This window comes from Mchenga conophoros, linkage group LG4, assembly GCF_057382185.1.
Source record: "Mchenga conophoros isolate Kocher_MC1m ecotype Shallow Benthic linkage group LG4, M_conophoros_male_GT1.1, whole genome shotgun sequence".
In the NCBI taxonomy this organism is placed as follows: Eukaryota; Metazoa; Chordata; class Actinopteri; order Cichliformes; family Cichlidae; genus Mchenga; species Mchenga conophoros.
This window is the reverse complement of record NC_140529.1, coordinates 30249704-30267108: the sequence shown is the minus strand read 5'-3', so window position 1 is coordinate 30267108 and position 17405 is coordinate 30249704. Positions and strand designations below refer to the sequence as shown.

General features: G+C 38.7%; 1 protein-coding gene across 6 annotated transcripts in view; it reads right to left on the bottom strand.

The window, feature by feature from the left end:
• Nucleotides 1–641: 641 nt before the first annotated feature.
• The window catches only part of axin1 (axin 1), a 29919-nt gene continuing 13155 nt past the window's right edge, over nucleotides 642–17405 (bottom strand). For 4 of the 6 annotated variants that reach the window (XM_085271704.1, XM_085271705.1, XM_085271706.1 and 1 more), the window contains 9 exons: nucleotides 15098–15238; nucleotides 14387–14483; nucleotides 11811–11948; nucleotides 8127–8650; nucleotides 7874–8038; nucleotides 7448–7687; nucleotides 6966–7049; nucleotides 4037–4186; nucleotides 642–3941 (listed from right to left, as the gene is read on the bottom strand). In XM_085271704.1, coding sequence (XP_085127830.1) covers nucleotides 3815–3941; nucleotides 4037–4186; nucleotides 6966–7049; nucleotides 7448–7687; nucleotides 7874–8038; nucleotides 8127–8650; nucleotides 11811–11948; nucleotides 14387–14483; nucleotides 15098–15238 — 1666 coding nt within the window. In that variant the 3' untranslated portion in view covers nucleotides 642–3814. The remainder of the gene's footprint in view (nucleotides 3942–4036; nucleotides 4187–6965; nucleotides 7050–7447; nucleotides 7688–7873; nucleotides 8039–8126; nucleotides 8651–11810; nucleotides 11949–14386; nucleotides 14484–15097; nucleotides 15239–17405) is intronic. The other 2 variants (XM_085271707.1, XM_085271708.1) reach the window with 2 other exon arrangements.

Below are 17405 nucleotides of genomic sequence, written 5' to 3'. Positions count from 1 at the left end.
TGTTTTAAGGTGTAGCTCCAGAATGTGCTGCACTTTAAAAGCTTATAGAAATAGTAAGGCATTTTTAGCAACCCTATGAAGTATTTATTTTTAAAGTATTCCCCAATTACTTTTAAATAGAGCAAGGATTTTTTTTAAACATTTAGCCTCACTGATGCTAACAGTCAATTGTGTATTTTTTTTTGGGGGGGGGGGGGGGGGGGGGGATGACAGCCTGCAGTCATTTGAGTTTTCAACAAGTCTCCCACACGTCTCCTGAGCAATCCCAGCCCACTCTTTTTTCGTCAAATCCCCCAGATTTAGTGGTTCTCTGGCATGGACCTCAACCTTCACTTCACCCCACAGAATAAGTCAGGGCTTTGTGCAGGGCTGTCAGTAATGTTCACTCTGGTCTTCTCGAGGCTGTTCTTCACCGGGAGCGACATATGTTTTGGGTCACTGTCATGTTGGAAGTCAAAACAACGACAAATGTAAGTAGCGTCTCTATGCCCAGAGAGCTCTCGCTTCATCTCATCTGACCAAAAGCACTTGGGAAAATTTTGACAAAACCTTTACATTTCCTAGCACGGCTACAAATTTTATTGTGCCACAACACTCACTACTACGTAACCAATTCAGCAAATAAAGATGCAACGGAACAATTTGTATTGAACACAAGTGCTTTTTTATTGCAAGTATTTATTGGTACCTCAAATGGTTCCCATGCCAGTCACTGAACAGAAACCGCTCCAAGGTACTGAATGAGACAGTTGGGCTGCTGGTCAGGGGCAATTTAAGTTTTACATATTTACATTAAAAGGTGGAACTGTTACAAATACTGAACTAAACTCATGGCAATGCAAAATTAAAGCTCGTCCCCATATCCCTCTGAAAGTTACACTAAAGACATCATTAGCATAGCAATAAAGGCACTCTGCTGTTTGTTATCCACATACTGATCTTAAATAAGAGAAGTTCACTTCTGGGACTATTACAGTAAGACTGATGATAGAGTTGATATTTTAAAAGAAATAATAAATGGGAATTTCAATTTGTTAAATGCACAATTTACCAGGCAAACGACAACAGAAGGCTAACGCACTTCATATATTAAACTGACTTAAATTAGAAATCTAAAAAAAGCAGCATGTCAAGAAAAAAAAAGCAGGCATTCTTTACACAAGGTTCTACGCAACAACGCATACAATACAGCACTTTGAATTCAAGGCCCACGGGTCTTTCCATTACAAAGGAATACACACTCATTAGAGCACACTGCTTCAGCACAATGGGGAAGAACAGAAAATAAGAAAAAATAAAACATGGAGGCCTTGAATCTTAATGTCACCTTAGACACTCTAGCTGACTTTTTTTGTGTGAGATATTTCAGTATAAACCTGGTGCCATAATCAAAAAGTCAGAAAATACAAACAGGTGGAAAAACACCACTGTAGTTAAACTGTATTATTCAAATATATTAAAGCCTAAATGGTTTAAACCCTGTTACTTGGGATAATACATTTTACATGTTTGTATATTATGAAACTGCCCAATCTTTTTTGAAGCAAGTTGCTGAAATCAAATCAATTCTGTAGGCTTTCACTTACAGCTATTTTGGAAACGAGGCTTCAACATTTATGAGCATTTGCCTCCTTTTCCTCCTCTTTGGTTTAATGTGTCCGTTGCAAATTTACTAAACGTCAATAAACACATCCTGTCAGGCACAATATGTGACTGTTATAAGCTAGAAAAGGCGATCGAGTAGACATGAGCTCTTAGTGCAGTCCCTTATTAATTTACCAGCCAACTACGGACCTCAAAGTTGAAAAGACAAAAAATAAACTTGAAATTGATATTGAGATGCTTTTTGGCATCACGATGTTCAAATAGATTCTGTAATTAAAAATTAAAAATTAAAAAAAAATTAAAACTTGTTTACCTCAAACAAGCAAAAGTTAGAATTTTAACTGGTAATATCAGTTTTACACAAGTCAATAAATAATTAGAACGAAAAATCTGCAAAATCTCGTGCCGTTTCAAATGTTGGCTTTATTTAATTTATTGATACTGACTTTTTATAGCCTGACAGATATGTGAAGTCTTTAATTATATATTTTTTTCTATTTAATGTGCTTATTTTGACTTAAAAAACGCAACGCCTAATGTTTTTGTTGTTGTTGTTAAGTAACCAAAATTATAAACCAAGTTGCATAGGTATTCACCTTGGGATTTTTAATCACAACTTTTTCGTCACTATTATTGCATCCATTTTCACCTGTTAAGTTTAATTTAGGATAAAAGCAATGTAATGGACAAATCTTAAAGAACATAGCAATAAGCCACACTTACATGCCATATACAGCAAATGTATGGAGGATATGGTTGTTCTCTGTTACAGTCACCTATACCAGGGAAAACAGTGGCTGGGAGACTGTGACAAAAAAAATTAATTGAAGCCACATGCAATAAACTTGTGGTCTTGTTGCCTTTGTAACGGTTGCTTCAACCAGATGTAGTAAGTTGCCATTTTTAAAGCAACTTTCGTTGGGGTCAAGTTGGCACGCAATAAATCGCCAAAAAGAGAAAATCTGTTTCCAACAACATACACAGAAATTCACATTAACTACTTACATTCAGAGTCAAGCCAGAACCTCACAGATATGAAACACAGATTCCTGCAAAAATAGTGACATAGTTTCTGTAGGACAGTAATTTAACTGCAAAATAGCATGGGTGCTTGACAACCTATCAAGTCCCCTAATGCAAAATGATGCAAGGCAGCAAGACTGACTCAGAACGACTGGAATATGTTTGCAGTCTGCATTTATAAATCAAATGGCAGATATTTGTCAGCCTTTGCTAATCTAAGAGTGACTGCAGTCAGTCCAACTCAAATCGTTACTGCTTGGCCCTGTTCAAATGGCAGAGGGGATCTAAAGTGGTCACCCACAGGTTGAGGGTGTTACACATTAAACCACTGGTGGCTTGTGACCATAACTACTTGCAGTCCAACAGCAAACAAATTCAGTGCAATCAAACTGTTGCAAGAAGGTTGCCATCCTACTTTTACTCATGTGTGACTGAGCCATAAGACAGACATTATAATCTGTTCTGTATTGGACTTTTTAAATATATTTTTAAATACATTAATAAAATTCCTACACTGGGTTGCAAGAATGGGTTCTTAAGAAGGTCTACACCGAGTCAGTAGTATATAATATAACGAACAAGCAGTCTGATTTGATGCCTCTAAATAAAGTTCTGAGAAGTGAAGTATTAAAAGCACTTTAAAGTCACAAACATTAGCGTCCAGAGGGCTCTTACAATTAATGAAAAAAAGCAAACAAGAATCAGCCCTATCGAGGAATCGGATCGTCTTCACGAGGGGCAACGCTTCAGCTTTAATTAGGCTTAAAAGTAGCAATTTAAATACTTAAATAGATAGAAAATTTTTGCTGTATTTTAACACAAACTGTACACATCTGGTATCAATACATATAAAAATTACAAGTGCAGTTATTTTAGAAAGGAAACCCTTTGATAAGTCATTATCAAAAATACGTAGCATTAGTAGCACTTTTTGTTCTTGTTTTCTAGTAAACTTTACAATGCTACATTACACTCCAAAAAGAAAATGAGATTTTTCTTCTTCAAGTCCAACTTCACTGCAGCCGTGATACAGAAGTCAATGACCACTACTATAATCTTCTGATGCTGGATCCACCTTTTTTCTTGCCTCCTTATCCATTCTCCTTTGTAAAGCACTTCCTCTTCACCATCCACTTGCTCCTCAGTCCATCATACACTGGCTACTCGGCTCTCTCCTCTTTAAAATTTAGTCAACTTTTTCTACTTTGCCAATGATCTTCTCCTCAAAGATGGGCAGGATAGCGTCATCTTCACGTACCTCTTCAAACACCACCCCACAGTCAAACTCATCGCTTACCTTCTTGAAATAATACCTAAAAAGAGAAAAAAAAATAATACAAGGTCAACTTGACTTTCTTTGATACCAGAAGACACCCCACATGTTACCCAGTAGCACCGTGAGTCTCACCTGTAATTTCCTTTCTTTGTTAGCAGTTCTTTGAACTGGCCCAGCGTGACAACCCTCCCTTTGACAGAAGTCCTGTAAGGTATCAGCTCCTCACAGAAGTAGTACGCCACAGTAATGTTTTCACATGGCTGCTTTTTAGTAGCTTTGTGTCTGAAAAGAGTAAAGAGAGGATTTTTTTTTTAGAACATTTGAAGTTCTCTCATGTCCAAAGCTATGTAAAACATTTTTCACTTAAAAGACACACAGAGGGAAAAAAGTCTACTTTGAATAGAGTTTGCTGAGACTTAGAGTAGTGACAATTGTAAGTTACTCAAAAAAAATCACAGCAATAGATGGAAGAACAGGGGAAAAAAAGACTAATTGAATTCATGGACTGGAAAGGAGGTTTACATTTTTGCTACAAACTTGATCAATTGTATAACTTGATTCAAGTTACGGAAAGTTTCAGATATAAACTGATTTTTGTCCGCAATTTATAGCCTGTGATTTCATGATGAATCAAGGCCAATAATCACAGCTGAGAGATGTCAATGAATAAACAGCTATCATTAGTCAACACGTTACTGTAGGAGTGCATTTACATAGCATCGCATCCATCTGGCCTCTAACAGATGGCAAAATGCAGGTGGCCGTTTTTCCATCGATCTAAACACACAGCTTTCATTATAGGATACATACATTGGTTTTGATGCATTCGTATTAATACGTCTCTGCCGCATGATTTTCTCTTTTCTGCAAGAACTGCGGATGCAAATTAAGCCTGATATTCACAATTTGCTTCCAAAATCCTCATCCTTGTGAGTCACAGCTGGTCATGAAAACACAACACGCATGCTTTTGGATTCAGTGTCACATTTACCAAAGATGTCATTATCCACCTCAAACATGCTCCCTCAAGTAAACATCCATAAATCTAGTTAGAAATCACAGAAAGATTAGAGAGAAGATACTTATGACTCCAGAATTTCTGTGAGAACCTAGCCTTTAAGCTTCTTTAATAAGACACTTCAAATAATCTAATACCAGTACACAGCACAGAGAGCATAAAAGCTTCCGAGTCTCAAAAATGAAGAAAATCTAATCTGTAGAAATCTGAGGTAAAACTGCTCTCAGCTCTGACCTCAGTAAACACTTTCCTGATGAGTTTAGAGCAGCGGTGTCAAACATATGGCCCGTGGGCCGGATATAATTGTATCAGGCGAGTGAGATAATTTCATATGTCAATTATTAATGGCCCATTGGTATGTGCGAGCCGAATCTTCAGCCCTGCTGAGAATCCAGGAAGGAGTGGGACTTTATTTTGATGGGCACACCATCCGGCCAATCACATGCAAACCTTTATGTGAAACAAGAAAGGGGGGCAGACGTTCTGAAGCCAGCCAGTATAGGCATACAGGCCAGGTACACAGAAGTAAACTCAAAAGTGTCGGGAAGAAGTGAAGAAAGGAGCAAAATGTAAAATGAGCATCATGAAGCCATTTATAATTCTTATAATTCTTAACTTGTTTGATCTGCTGCTCACCACAAACAAGCACAAGCAGACATTTTGGACTTTTAACTGTATTTTCATATTTTTTGCAGCTTTTCCTATTGATAAAACCCTCCCTTGTAGCCATTCATACTACACAAAGTAATTAAACAATAAATAATCAAATGACAGAATAGTTTCTGCTTTTCACTTTCTACTGTAGACATTTTTTTACGACTACAGCTGAAAAAAAGGACAGTCTGGGCAATGAGCTAACAGAACTTGTTTTGTAATTTTACACATTTATTTCTTACAATTTAAGTCCAAAGAGTCAAGACAGATTTCTTTCTTTGTCGCAGGAGCCTTTTCGTTATCGTGTAGAAAAACGGACATGGAATTTCTTTACACTGACAGGAAGGCGGAGTTTCACTCGTCCGGCCCACTTAAGATCAAAGTGGGCTGTATGTGTCCCGCAATGTAAAATGAGTTTGACACCTCAGGTTTAGAGGCTCCGTCATTTTGGGTCACAGTGAATAAAGTTCATTTTGTAAAATACGGCCCATCTAAAAGGACTGGTGGATTCTCCAGTTTATGCTCATGTGCTAATGAATCGTGAATAACAAGTTCAGTTTCAAAATATTAAGACGGTGATGACAAAAACGCTTTCGAAGAAAATAAGTGACAACAGTGGCTACGCCCAGCTTTTATACTGCCAGTGATGCAGGGTTTCCAGTATATGCCCCAGCCCACAGCTGTCTCACCAAAAGTATCAGAAATTCTATATTTATAATTTAGATTTATGTATAATTATAATTCCTAAATACTATTATTATTAGTATCCTATTGTCCTTCATATTTTCTGTATTCCAATTTTGCTGTCATCTTTAAGTAATTTTTTTAGAGGTGCGTACTCGAGTTACGGAAAGGTCCGGTCAGTAAACGAATGCCAGACCTCGCAAATCTAACAGGAGGATTCAGGAGGTGGTGTCACGTAATCTTTCTTCCATCTGCAGTTCTCATGCTCTTCCTCATCTGGTAGGCAGCTATCAGGCAGTCAGACATCAAACAGAAATACATGTTTCTCAAATAACATCAAAAACAGATCCTTTTTGTAACACTCTAGCTAGTCTGCCGCTCCGGGAACAGAGAAAACATACACTCCTACTTCCTCTGTGACCTAATTTTTTTTTTGGTCTTCACAGAAACTAATCACCAAGAAATCTGATGATCTCAGCCTTCAAGTCTGATCAATTTATTTGTGAGCAGTTGAGGAAATGATAAACCTTAGATCATGAAAATATTCTGCCACATACAGTTAACAGTAAAACCATTGTTATTAAATCAGTAATAATCCTGCAAAAGGGCAGTACTGCAGGAAAGTGCTATTTGTCCATTATTTTCCACTGACTTAACATGTCGCACACAATGTTAAAAGCTATTTGTGGAACACAGTGGACGTACTCGGGCTCGGAGAGCTCGCTGAGCTGAGGGAACTGTACGGGCCTGACTGCTGTGCGATCCCTCTGGATCACCTCCAGCACATACCTGAGAGACCAAAAAACCCCGGTGGTTAGACACAGACCAGCTTAAAAAAAAAAAAAAAAAGAGGCACACGGGCTAAAGATTTTCACTAGATAACAGGGAAAGGGCTGGCTTTCTCTTTTGTGGCTTAACTAATATATATAAATTACAGTCTGTGACATGCAAACCCTTTTCAAACCGTTTACACAAGCTTGTCTGTGCCTTTTAAATCTCTTTGTATTTCACAATATATTTGAGATTTCTATCTGCTGACAGCCAGCAATGACTTAGCTCCCAGAGCTGAAGAGGGGAGCAATTGTCACAAGTACGACAGAGCAGGGTACAGATATGGCAGAATATTATATTCTTTGGAAAAACTGAAGAACTAAACAAGTGGACATGAGTCATATCTGTTCTTTTACCTTTGCTTAGGCTGCAATGTTCCGGACTTCATCTTCTCCTCCTCGAGTCGCCGGCAAACCTCCTCCAGCTGAATGAGGGGGCTGGGAGCTGGGTTGGGCGGCATGGTGGGATCCTGGATGAAAGGGTGAGAGGGCTGCACACTGTTCCGCAGCTGACCACTGATGCACGGATGCATCGACCCCGTTGAGCCGAGGCGGGATCCCTCATGTCCAACAGTCCTTTTGGACCCAGTGGTGCTCCTATGATAAAAAACATATCAGCAATTTATTTAATAAAATAAAGAAACATGCTTATTTTAGCATATTTTAGCTTTACTTGTGCACTGGTGACGTAGTGGCATGAGCACATGTCTAAAATGTTTTAGTTTTATTTAATTTAAAAAAAGGAAAAAAAATTATGTTTTCTAATAAAAGGTAATCACTGACCCATATGGGCTTCTCTTATGCTGAACCATTTCTTTCTGTCCTTCCATCAGCCACAAAAGGATCTTCTGGTTTTTCTCCATCTCCTCTCCAGGCCCCGGCATGTCATAAGGCCGCAATTCCTCACCTCTCTTTGATGCTCTTTTACACTGTGTGCCACCTCTGCCGCTGCAAAATAGAAAATAAATAACTGATAAGTAGAAAACAACAGGTATTTTTCATGTGTGAATTCAGTTTTTCTTAGTTTGTTCCTTACATGTACCCTGCATAGTCCATGGGGTTGGATCCCATGCCGTCTGCATAGCTGCGAGACTTTGATCCGTAATGACTTGACTCGGTGCTCCAGGGAAAGCTCCCATGCACATGCGTGACTAAATCAGCCTCCACCTGCTCTTTGGGCTTGCCCACGCTTGTGTGGTGGCCATGGTGTTTGTGGTGGTACAGGTGGCTAGTTTCTCCCTTGAAACCGTGCCTGGATGCATGTTTACCCTGGCCTGGCATCCCAATCCCTTTTATCCCTGGGAAACCGTCTGGTGAGCGCGACTTCGGAGAATGACGGCCGGTTCCCGGCGACTGGCAGCCCGGGGTCTTCATGACTCGCTGCACGTGGTCGTCCAAGATGCTCTCTGGGTTTTCTTCATGAGCATCTCCGACAAAAGGAGCGCTGTAGGTGTTGTCAGCATAGCGAGGGTTGTAATTCTGTGAATAAGCACCAGGGGGGAACCTGTGACTGGATAATGATGTTGCTGTGGCCATCATGACTTCGTCAGCCTCCTCTTCCTTTAGCACAAACACATATACGCACAATGTAAAAGATAAAACCTTGAAATAAAAATCTAAATAAAGATAAACACAACATATAACACAAAGAAAACACAAAAAAGGCTAACCTAATTTATAAATAATGTATATATACTCGTAGCATGGATTACAATGAATGTTTAAATCATATAGCAAAGAAATACAAAATATGTAAATGTGCATTTTATTTATTCACCAGCTGTGTTCCATGTGCACTATCAGCACAACTGATGCTATTCCACCAGGCTGCAGCTGCAGTACTTATTTCAACCTGAAGATGGCAGGTTTAACCTTAAGTTGAAATGTGTGTTCTCCTTCTTAATGCAGCAGTTTGGAGACAATCTATGAATACAACCGTTTCAGCATCCAAATAGCATATTTCTGTGGCTTCGTGTCATGACAAGCAGAATTGCTATAGCTCGAGCGCTGACTGACTGGGACAAAACTCTCTGACAGACTCGTCTCCAGGGGGATTTAAAGGGTGGGGTGCTGCAGGCTTTCATAATAGGTTTTGATAAGCAGGCACTGTAGGAAGTGCAGGACGTGCAATGTTAAACGGAAAGATTGAACGGAGAATGCCGGTCAAGAACTGCATGGTCATGTTGTTATTCCTATATGGCCCAGGATCTCACGCCTCTGTTAACAGAAATACTTTATTCTAAATGAAATACTGACATAACAAACCATCATAAAACATTACTAGATTTTTTTAATGTAAACTTCTAGGAGTGTAATGTCTCTAGAAATCCACACTTGAGCTCGAGCATTTTTATTTGATACTCGTGGTTGAAAAAATAAATCCCTATCAGAGATTACCGATCATGACAGGATCACGAATGATATATAATTTCCCCTCTTCTAACTTGTTTCCACATAATCCTTGATGTGAATGATATTTTAGCTTAGCACTAGCATGCTTCACTACTATACAATAAGGCCCCGTGGCTATTTAAACGAAGCAGCATTAAGCAAAGGGCAGATTTACATGAGCACTTTAAAACTATTTCTCCACCTATTCAAACACATGTTGTTTACACCAAACCAAAATGAGCACCTATTTACAACAACGGCTCTTGACTTGTGGTTAAAACTGATGACACAGTCATCATGTAATCCTACTGCCCCCTGTAATCTCAACAGTCATGCCAGTAGGTTGTCCAGGGTGACAGTAAAGACCTTAAGCATTCAGTTTTACCCTGATAATAATATATTCATCATAATTTCCCGGGGAAATTTGGATAAAGAGAAAACATTTTATTGTAGGTGGAGAAATGAGCACCATACGCCTTTTATTTTGCCTCCTGTATAAAGGTGGGAACATTTTGGCAGAGAAAGAAGGTAAAGGAGAGAATATGTATATATGGAAAGACAGATTTTACTTTTCATTTTTAACCAGCACAAGCTCAAACCTTTCATGCCAGCTATGTCAATAATTAAATCAACCTTCAATAGATCTCCACTTGTAAACATGCCAAACCATCTTTTGAGCGCTGCCTCTGTGCTCGCCATCCTCTTACTCCAACTGTGTGAAAAGGAAACTCAGCCTGTTCATACACGCAGTTAACTTTCTCATGCCCACGGCTTTCTTAGATGCAGCTGTATTGCAAAATATGACCCATGCAGCCAAGTATTTTTTGGCAAGTTTTTAAGTAATTGATGTTTCTTTACATCTCCGCGTTCCATCCGGATATCTGCGCTAGCCGAGCCCACAAAATCCACACAGAACAATGAAGAAGAGACGAGCAGATATTTCGAGGAATCAATGAGAGCCCTGCTCACAATCTTTTGCCGATAATTTGCTTACTCCGTACAATAATTACATTATGTGAAGTCCTAATCAAATTTTGTGCAGAATGCATGACGGAGCTGTGGAAAGCTGAAAAGTTGCATTGTCATGGAATCAGATTTTGGATTTTTTAACAAGATGGCACACCCTTAAAAATCTAATTTTATGCTACAGACACCATAACTATATCACATTTTACTGCTTCTGATATCCTCATTTACAAGCTAAAACCCAAGCTCACATTTCCAAAGTATTACTTGATGAATGGCGTCCTCGCCTCCCGTTTCCACAGGCCAAACCTTCAGCTGCGTGATGGCACCTTCTTTCCTTTCATAGCTACCCACATAAATTGCCTGCCTTGAGACTTAATACTTGGCACCGTACACTGAGGGAGATTTCATTTGTGGTTTCAGGAACCATTTCATCAACATTCAAGTGACATCAAACAGGCGGCTCACTGTTCCAGGCTTACAAGTGGCGGAATGTGCAGGTGCTCCATCTGATTCACAGACAAAGCCAGATTGCTGACAGGCCAAGGACAGAATTCTCCAAGTGATTCATAATGTTTTTTATTCCCTATTCAAATGGTTGGCCTCATTAATTTCATTAAGGCCAGGTGGATTTAAGTCTCCTTTGTTACTGAAGACTTAAAGCTCAACGGCCGAGCACACACCTCACAGTCTGGCTCAGAAATAAGCATCGGTAGAATCTACTGTTACACTTCAACCAGCAATCTGCTTTTCAATAAGCTTTCACAATCTATTCAAGTATTCTTTTATTAAAGTAAACCAAACTTAGTAAATTGGGAAAACAGAGCTCTTTGATTTTACCATTTGCACTGTGAGGACTTTAAATGTGATCTTTAAAACCAGCCCTTCATGTTGCAATCACAAACAATCTCTGACTCAAGCTTTGCAAATGAAAAAAATGTTTTAAGTTTAGTTCTTTAGGTCACTGTACTGCATTTTTCATTATTAGCTGACATATTACTGATGATATAGCAAATAAAAAAGAATTGTTCCTTTGCCCCAAAGCATTTTTAACTTTAGGAACTCATACTTTAATTTCCCCTATCCCCTCATCACTAAAATTCTTCAGTTGTGTTACACAGTAGTAGCAATATTCAGCTCCTAACACTTCCTCACATGACTTGAATGTGTAACCAGTAGCTCTGCACTGTTGAGACTATATTAGAGGTCATTCAGTGAACACGTGATTCCATTGAGCCTGAACCTCTGTAGAAACCGCTAAAGGATGCTTCTTATTCATATAAATTAGGCAGAATTAACAAAATACAGCTTCTGATTGTTCTTTAAATAGTATACGCTTCTTCAGAAAACAGAGAGAACATACCAACTGTACTCTCTTCAGTCGTTCCTCTAGTTTCTCCTGAGCCTCCCTCTCTTTCAGTACGCCCTCCAGTCTCCTGATCAGCTCTGCAGCAAACCTTTCTGGCTCCACGTGTATATCCTTTGGAATCCGGTTTGGGCGCTGGAGAAAGAAATGTCAAAATGTAAGCACTGCTGCATTACTGTCAAAGCCACTTCAGCAGTCCCAGGATGTTTTCCCACCTTGGCCTCCAACATCCTTTCAGCAATCACATTAAAGTGCTTAAACATAAGCAGGAAGACATTAAACTAGATGGTGTTGAGTGTTAAAAACACCAAAGGGATAATAAATTTAAGTATTAGCAAATGTGCCACAACTTTACCACTAAATATCACTAAAGCTGATGGGCTTTTTTTCAGTATGCTTCATTCACTGCTGTAAAATACTCTTAACCTTGCAAGTCTGAGTATTTGCTCAAGACTGATTGGTGTGAACCATGAAAAACCTTAAAATAAGTATTAACAGTAATTATTTCTGAAGATGTGGGTTTGCTCCCCAGCAGTAGGGACTCACCAGTTTGGTATCTGAATCATTTAGTCTTCAATTCAGTTAATAATATTTCATTGACAAGTGTCTTGCCATATTGTACAAAGAACTTTTACAGAAGAATATCAGGGCAGCACAACCTTAGGAGAGGTTGACTAATGGAAAAAGACAATGACAGAAAGAACATAAGTATGAATGACAAGACGTTAATCTTATTGAAGTTTTAAGGCATGAACTAAAAATATTAATGATAATTTTAATGAGCTAAAACTGTTTTGTTGGAATAAAATGGCACAAAATTATTGTTTGTGCTGCTTAAGGAGGTTCTCTGACATAAAAGTAAGATAAGAGAACTCTTAATTGTCATTGCACAGTCATACCTCGTACAATAACACAACGAAATTGGAAAACTGTCCCATTTCGGCACTAAACACAAAAAAAAAAACACAACACAGTAAACCTTAAAGTGCAAAAAAAAGATATGAATAATAAATTAAAGAATGAATGTTCATTGTGCATTATTGCCCCCCCCCACAAAAATAGCTAATCAGGTCAGCTGTTAGCACTGATTAGGGCTATTGCCCCGTTGTAAAAACAACAGGGCAATGTAGTTCATATATTTAACTAACATAAAGATCAAATCACATTTTCTCATAAACACAGTTATCTTAGAAATACATCACTTACATTATTTTACTTACTTACATTATAATACATATATTTGATAAAGGTGTCTTTCTTTGTGAGGACATAAAGAGATTTAGACCAGATTTAATAACGGCCTCATTCTACAGATATGTGACAAATTCAATTTAAAGCAGGAATGCTTGGTCCCTACAGTGAGGGGGATCCACCAGAGCTGTTATGCTGTGGGAGCATTTTTCTGGCATAGCTGGGCCCAACTAGACCCCTGCTTTTCCAGGTGTTCGTCTTTCATGTCTGTCATGATGGAAGTAGTCTGCTGAATTGAAAGACAGTCATGCGTAGGTCTTGTGGGGGTTGGGATGAATATCAAAATGATGTAAAACATATGCTACTGCTTTTACCATAGGCATATTTAAACCTTGTTAACCGACTGCAGATTTAACACACCACAGTCACAAAAACTCTAAATGGAGGCTTTGGGAGAACTGTCCAGTAGAGTTCCTGGGACCTCGAGAATTAACACCAATGAGCACTAAAGCTGTTGTGCCAGCATGTATTAGCCCAACACCTTAGAAAGACAGTTAATGTTGTTTTTTGTTCTTTTAAATAAGGTTTTAAATAATATTAAGTACTGCATGATTTCCTTCCACTTTTCCACCACTTTAATTTATTTCCTTGTTTGATTGCTTTTTTAGTGTACCTACCTTTAAGTATTTGTATGTTAATATAATTACATTGTCATTTCAAATAAAATAAATTCTACTGAAATTCTACTTAATTACACAGGAACTGCAACTTTAGTCTTGGGATTTTTTGTAAAGTGTACAATTTCTTCTCCTGTCAGTGTATGCAATTACACTGCAATCTTACCTATTCAAACTGTGCCCCCGATTTGAATCCAGTAAGTGCAAAAATAACTTGACAAGAGACTCTTCTTTAAACATATTTAAAACATAATCTCTGTTTTTTTCTTATTAAAAAAAAACTGAAGAGTAATTTGTTAGGGGTAGAGATTTGGGCTCTTCTATATAGTCAATTCTTACATCTTAATGAGAGGCTGGATGAGGCATTTTAATTTGACGCTTTACTCCAAGGCCTAATTAGAGCTCGAGTTTCCTACCAAGAGAGAGCAGGAGCTGCAGAGGGAGGCATCAGGCTGTCACAGGGAAAGGTTCATGTCTACTAGGCTTCAAGCGCACGCAGCTTAGGAAAGCATCAAGCTGCATTTAGACAGACTACTCTTTCACCATCAGCTATTCTTATACTCCATCACAGGACCCCGCGACACAGCAGAGCTTAAATATGCACATCTCCAATGGCGGAGCAGAAAAAAATAAGCCAGGAACCGACAGCTAAAGGTGTCGAGGCAGAAATGGAGAGAAAAGGGAAATAACCCATGAATAACTCACTGGAATATGAGGTAGTGGCACTAGCCCATTTGCTCTGGCACTTTCATGCATCTCGCGGCGATGCTGCTTGCGGTATCTGTAGGGTGGAACCCCGTCTCTGGAATTAAACAAAGACATTTTCATAAAACATGCTCATGAATAAACAACAGAGGCAGCTTTGAAGTTGAAAGCTTTTCACAGAATTTGTTCCTAAAATGAACACCTAGATAGTGATTAATTCGTAAAGCAGGACAGGTATGCTCACAGGCTAATAGTGTCCCTTCTGCACAAGCGGCGTTGCACATTATGGTCACATATCACATGCAGAAGAGTGTCATTTTATATGATATTACTCATTCTGGGGTTTTTTTCCTGTTCTGGAAGTCCTGGATGAGTTAGCTGATAACAGCCTCTAATCCATTCAGCTTCAAAAACATTTTTGTGCAGTTGTGCATGCTTTGAAGCTTCGTTGGCTGAATTCCCCAGTGTCATATCTGCAACTAAAAGTCTTTATTTTGCATATCTTCATTCAAAAGCACACAACTGGCAATGACTTAAAAACACTGAAATCCAAGTTGCACTAAAATATATACTATTCCCACATATAATAGGATCCTGTCTATTTTATTGGTGAAGGTAAAACTGTCATTCCCCTAAAAGTTGTAACCTGCATAGCCTGTTTTAACTGGTACAACTGTGTGTGAAATGTTTGGATGAAGCCAAAATACATACACACTGCTGTCTGTAAGGGAAATGGTGTCTGCGTCACTGGACATGCTCTGTTGCTCACTGTCATTGGCGCTGGTGGCAGGAGCCATAACATGGCCAGTGTTGACGTAGTACGGGTTGATTGTCTCCCGACATGGTGCATGCCTGGAAAAATGAGGGGAAAAAAAGAAAGAAGAAAAAAACAAAAAACAGGACATGGTGACAAAAGGGTAACAAACAGAAGTAGACCGAGATATGAAAGGCATCCTCAAGTTTTTTGGATGATTTCTAAGGTAGTTAACATACCAACATAAACAAGATTAGAAATGCTACATCTTGTAAAACACCAGCCTTCAGGCCAAGAATCAGTTGAACTGAGTGCATTAATGAGAAGTCAGTTTTGTTTTGTTTTTTGTGCAGTATAGGCAGCAGTGTGCTGTCTTCACAACTTTGAAGCAAAGAATAAAGGAGCAGAGGACATACAATTTGCATATAAAAACAAATCAATACATGAATGAATATTTGTTGATTGATTGATATTTTATCTTGCTTTTTTTTAAACTGAGTTTGCCTCAAAGTAAGGATGAAGTAAGCAGGATGGATAAACTCTATGTCACTACATTCTGGAGTTTATTTGTTCCTGCTATTTATTTTCTGTAACATACTCATTTAAATGTTTTCCATCTGTCAGAAAGCTCTACTATTATAACAGAACCTGCAGCTCTTGTAGCTGGATGAAGATTTCTATCTTCAACCACAGGAATGAGGATAGGAGAACATGAGAGTCCTTCGATTTAATTCTTCATATTTGCTTAATTTTTTGCCATTGTTGGCATAAGTGAGATTGGATTTAAGTTCATATAGGCCCACCAATTATACACAACTTAGGTCATTTGCAAATACTATACAGTGTTTTCCCAAGTTTGACAGTGAGCCTAATGCTAGTTTATATCAATCCCCTGACCCCTCCTGACCCCTCGTGCCACCTGACTGCCAGTGATTCACATCTGAAAAATGTCTGGCACAAGGAAGCAGAGGCTTCAAAGGCCATAAACAGCCATTAACTGCGAGTTATGAGTGACTCCGTTTGTTCATACAGTGTAAAAGGTTTTTATCTTTTTTATTTATTTTTTTGCTGCTGTAATATCCTGTCACTCGCACTTCTATCTCTTTGGCATGGCTTACACAAACAGGCTCTCAACCAGAGTAAAGTAAGAGCAACAGAGAGCAAGAAAGGCTAGCAACAGCATTTTTGATAGCATTTCAGCATGTAAAATACTCAAATGCCCTGTGTGCCCTGTGGCTCAAATCAGAGTCACAGGGCATTGGGGCCTATTCCAGCTGTCATAGGGCAAAAGGCAGGGTACAACCTGGACAGACCACCAGTCCACAGCAGGAACACAGAGATGACCATTCACGCTCACATTCACACCTACGGACAATTATAGGATCACCTTACGTGCATGCTTTTGGATAGTCGGGGGAAGCTGGAGTACTTTGGGAGAACATGTAAACTCCAGATGGCCTGATCAGGGATCTTATTGCTCTGAGGCAACAGTGCTGACTGCTGCACCATCATGCCATACTCTTCAAATTCAATACCAGAGTATTGGACAGTCAAATGTCAGACACATCCAGATGCAATTCTTCCTCATAGATTTAATGAAATTTAGGGAAACTTCTTTTAAAACCTTTTACATTTTTAGAAAACATTTCTATAAATGTTTTTCTGTAACTGTGAGACACCTGCTGCTGCCTATCTTGGCCAGGTCTCCCTTGAGAGTTAAGAGTTTCCTTGTTAAGAGCCAGAGTTCAAAACAAAATCACTGCACTCAACTTCATTAACATTTAGCTTATAAATATGTTATAATTATGAATAATTAGAACGCCAGGTTAGCAAAGGGCTAGTACAAGTATAAAAATTGCATTCTATCAAAACCTTTAAACTGGTAATTGTGGAGTATGTGGTAACAGTTTTGATACAACTGAAAGAAGAAAAGGTGTTATCTGTTTACTGGTTTCTTAACCCACCACCTCTGTTCAATGATAGTTATTCACTGGGTACATAGATGCTTTCTTTAAGGCCAGATTTTCCCGGCCCAATTGTCGCTTTTCTCGCCACTGTAACATTGTCTCAAATTGCAGTATTCTCCTGAATGATAGGTGTTGCAACTCAGATAATACTGGCACATAAATACTGATATACAAGGAAAATAAGCCAAAACCAGAAGCAAAGATTTGACTTTTTGTTTTTTTGCAAAGTTTTGGCAAATTCACAAATTCTCAAGTTTTCAAAAAGTTGCAAAATCTTCCTCTGTATATCTGTAAGTCT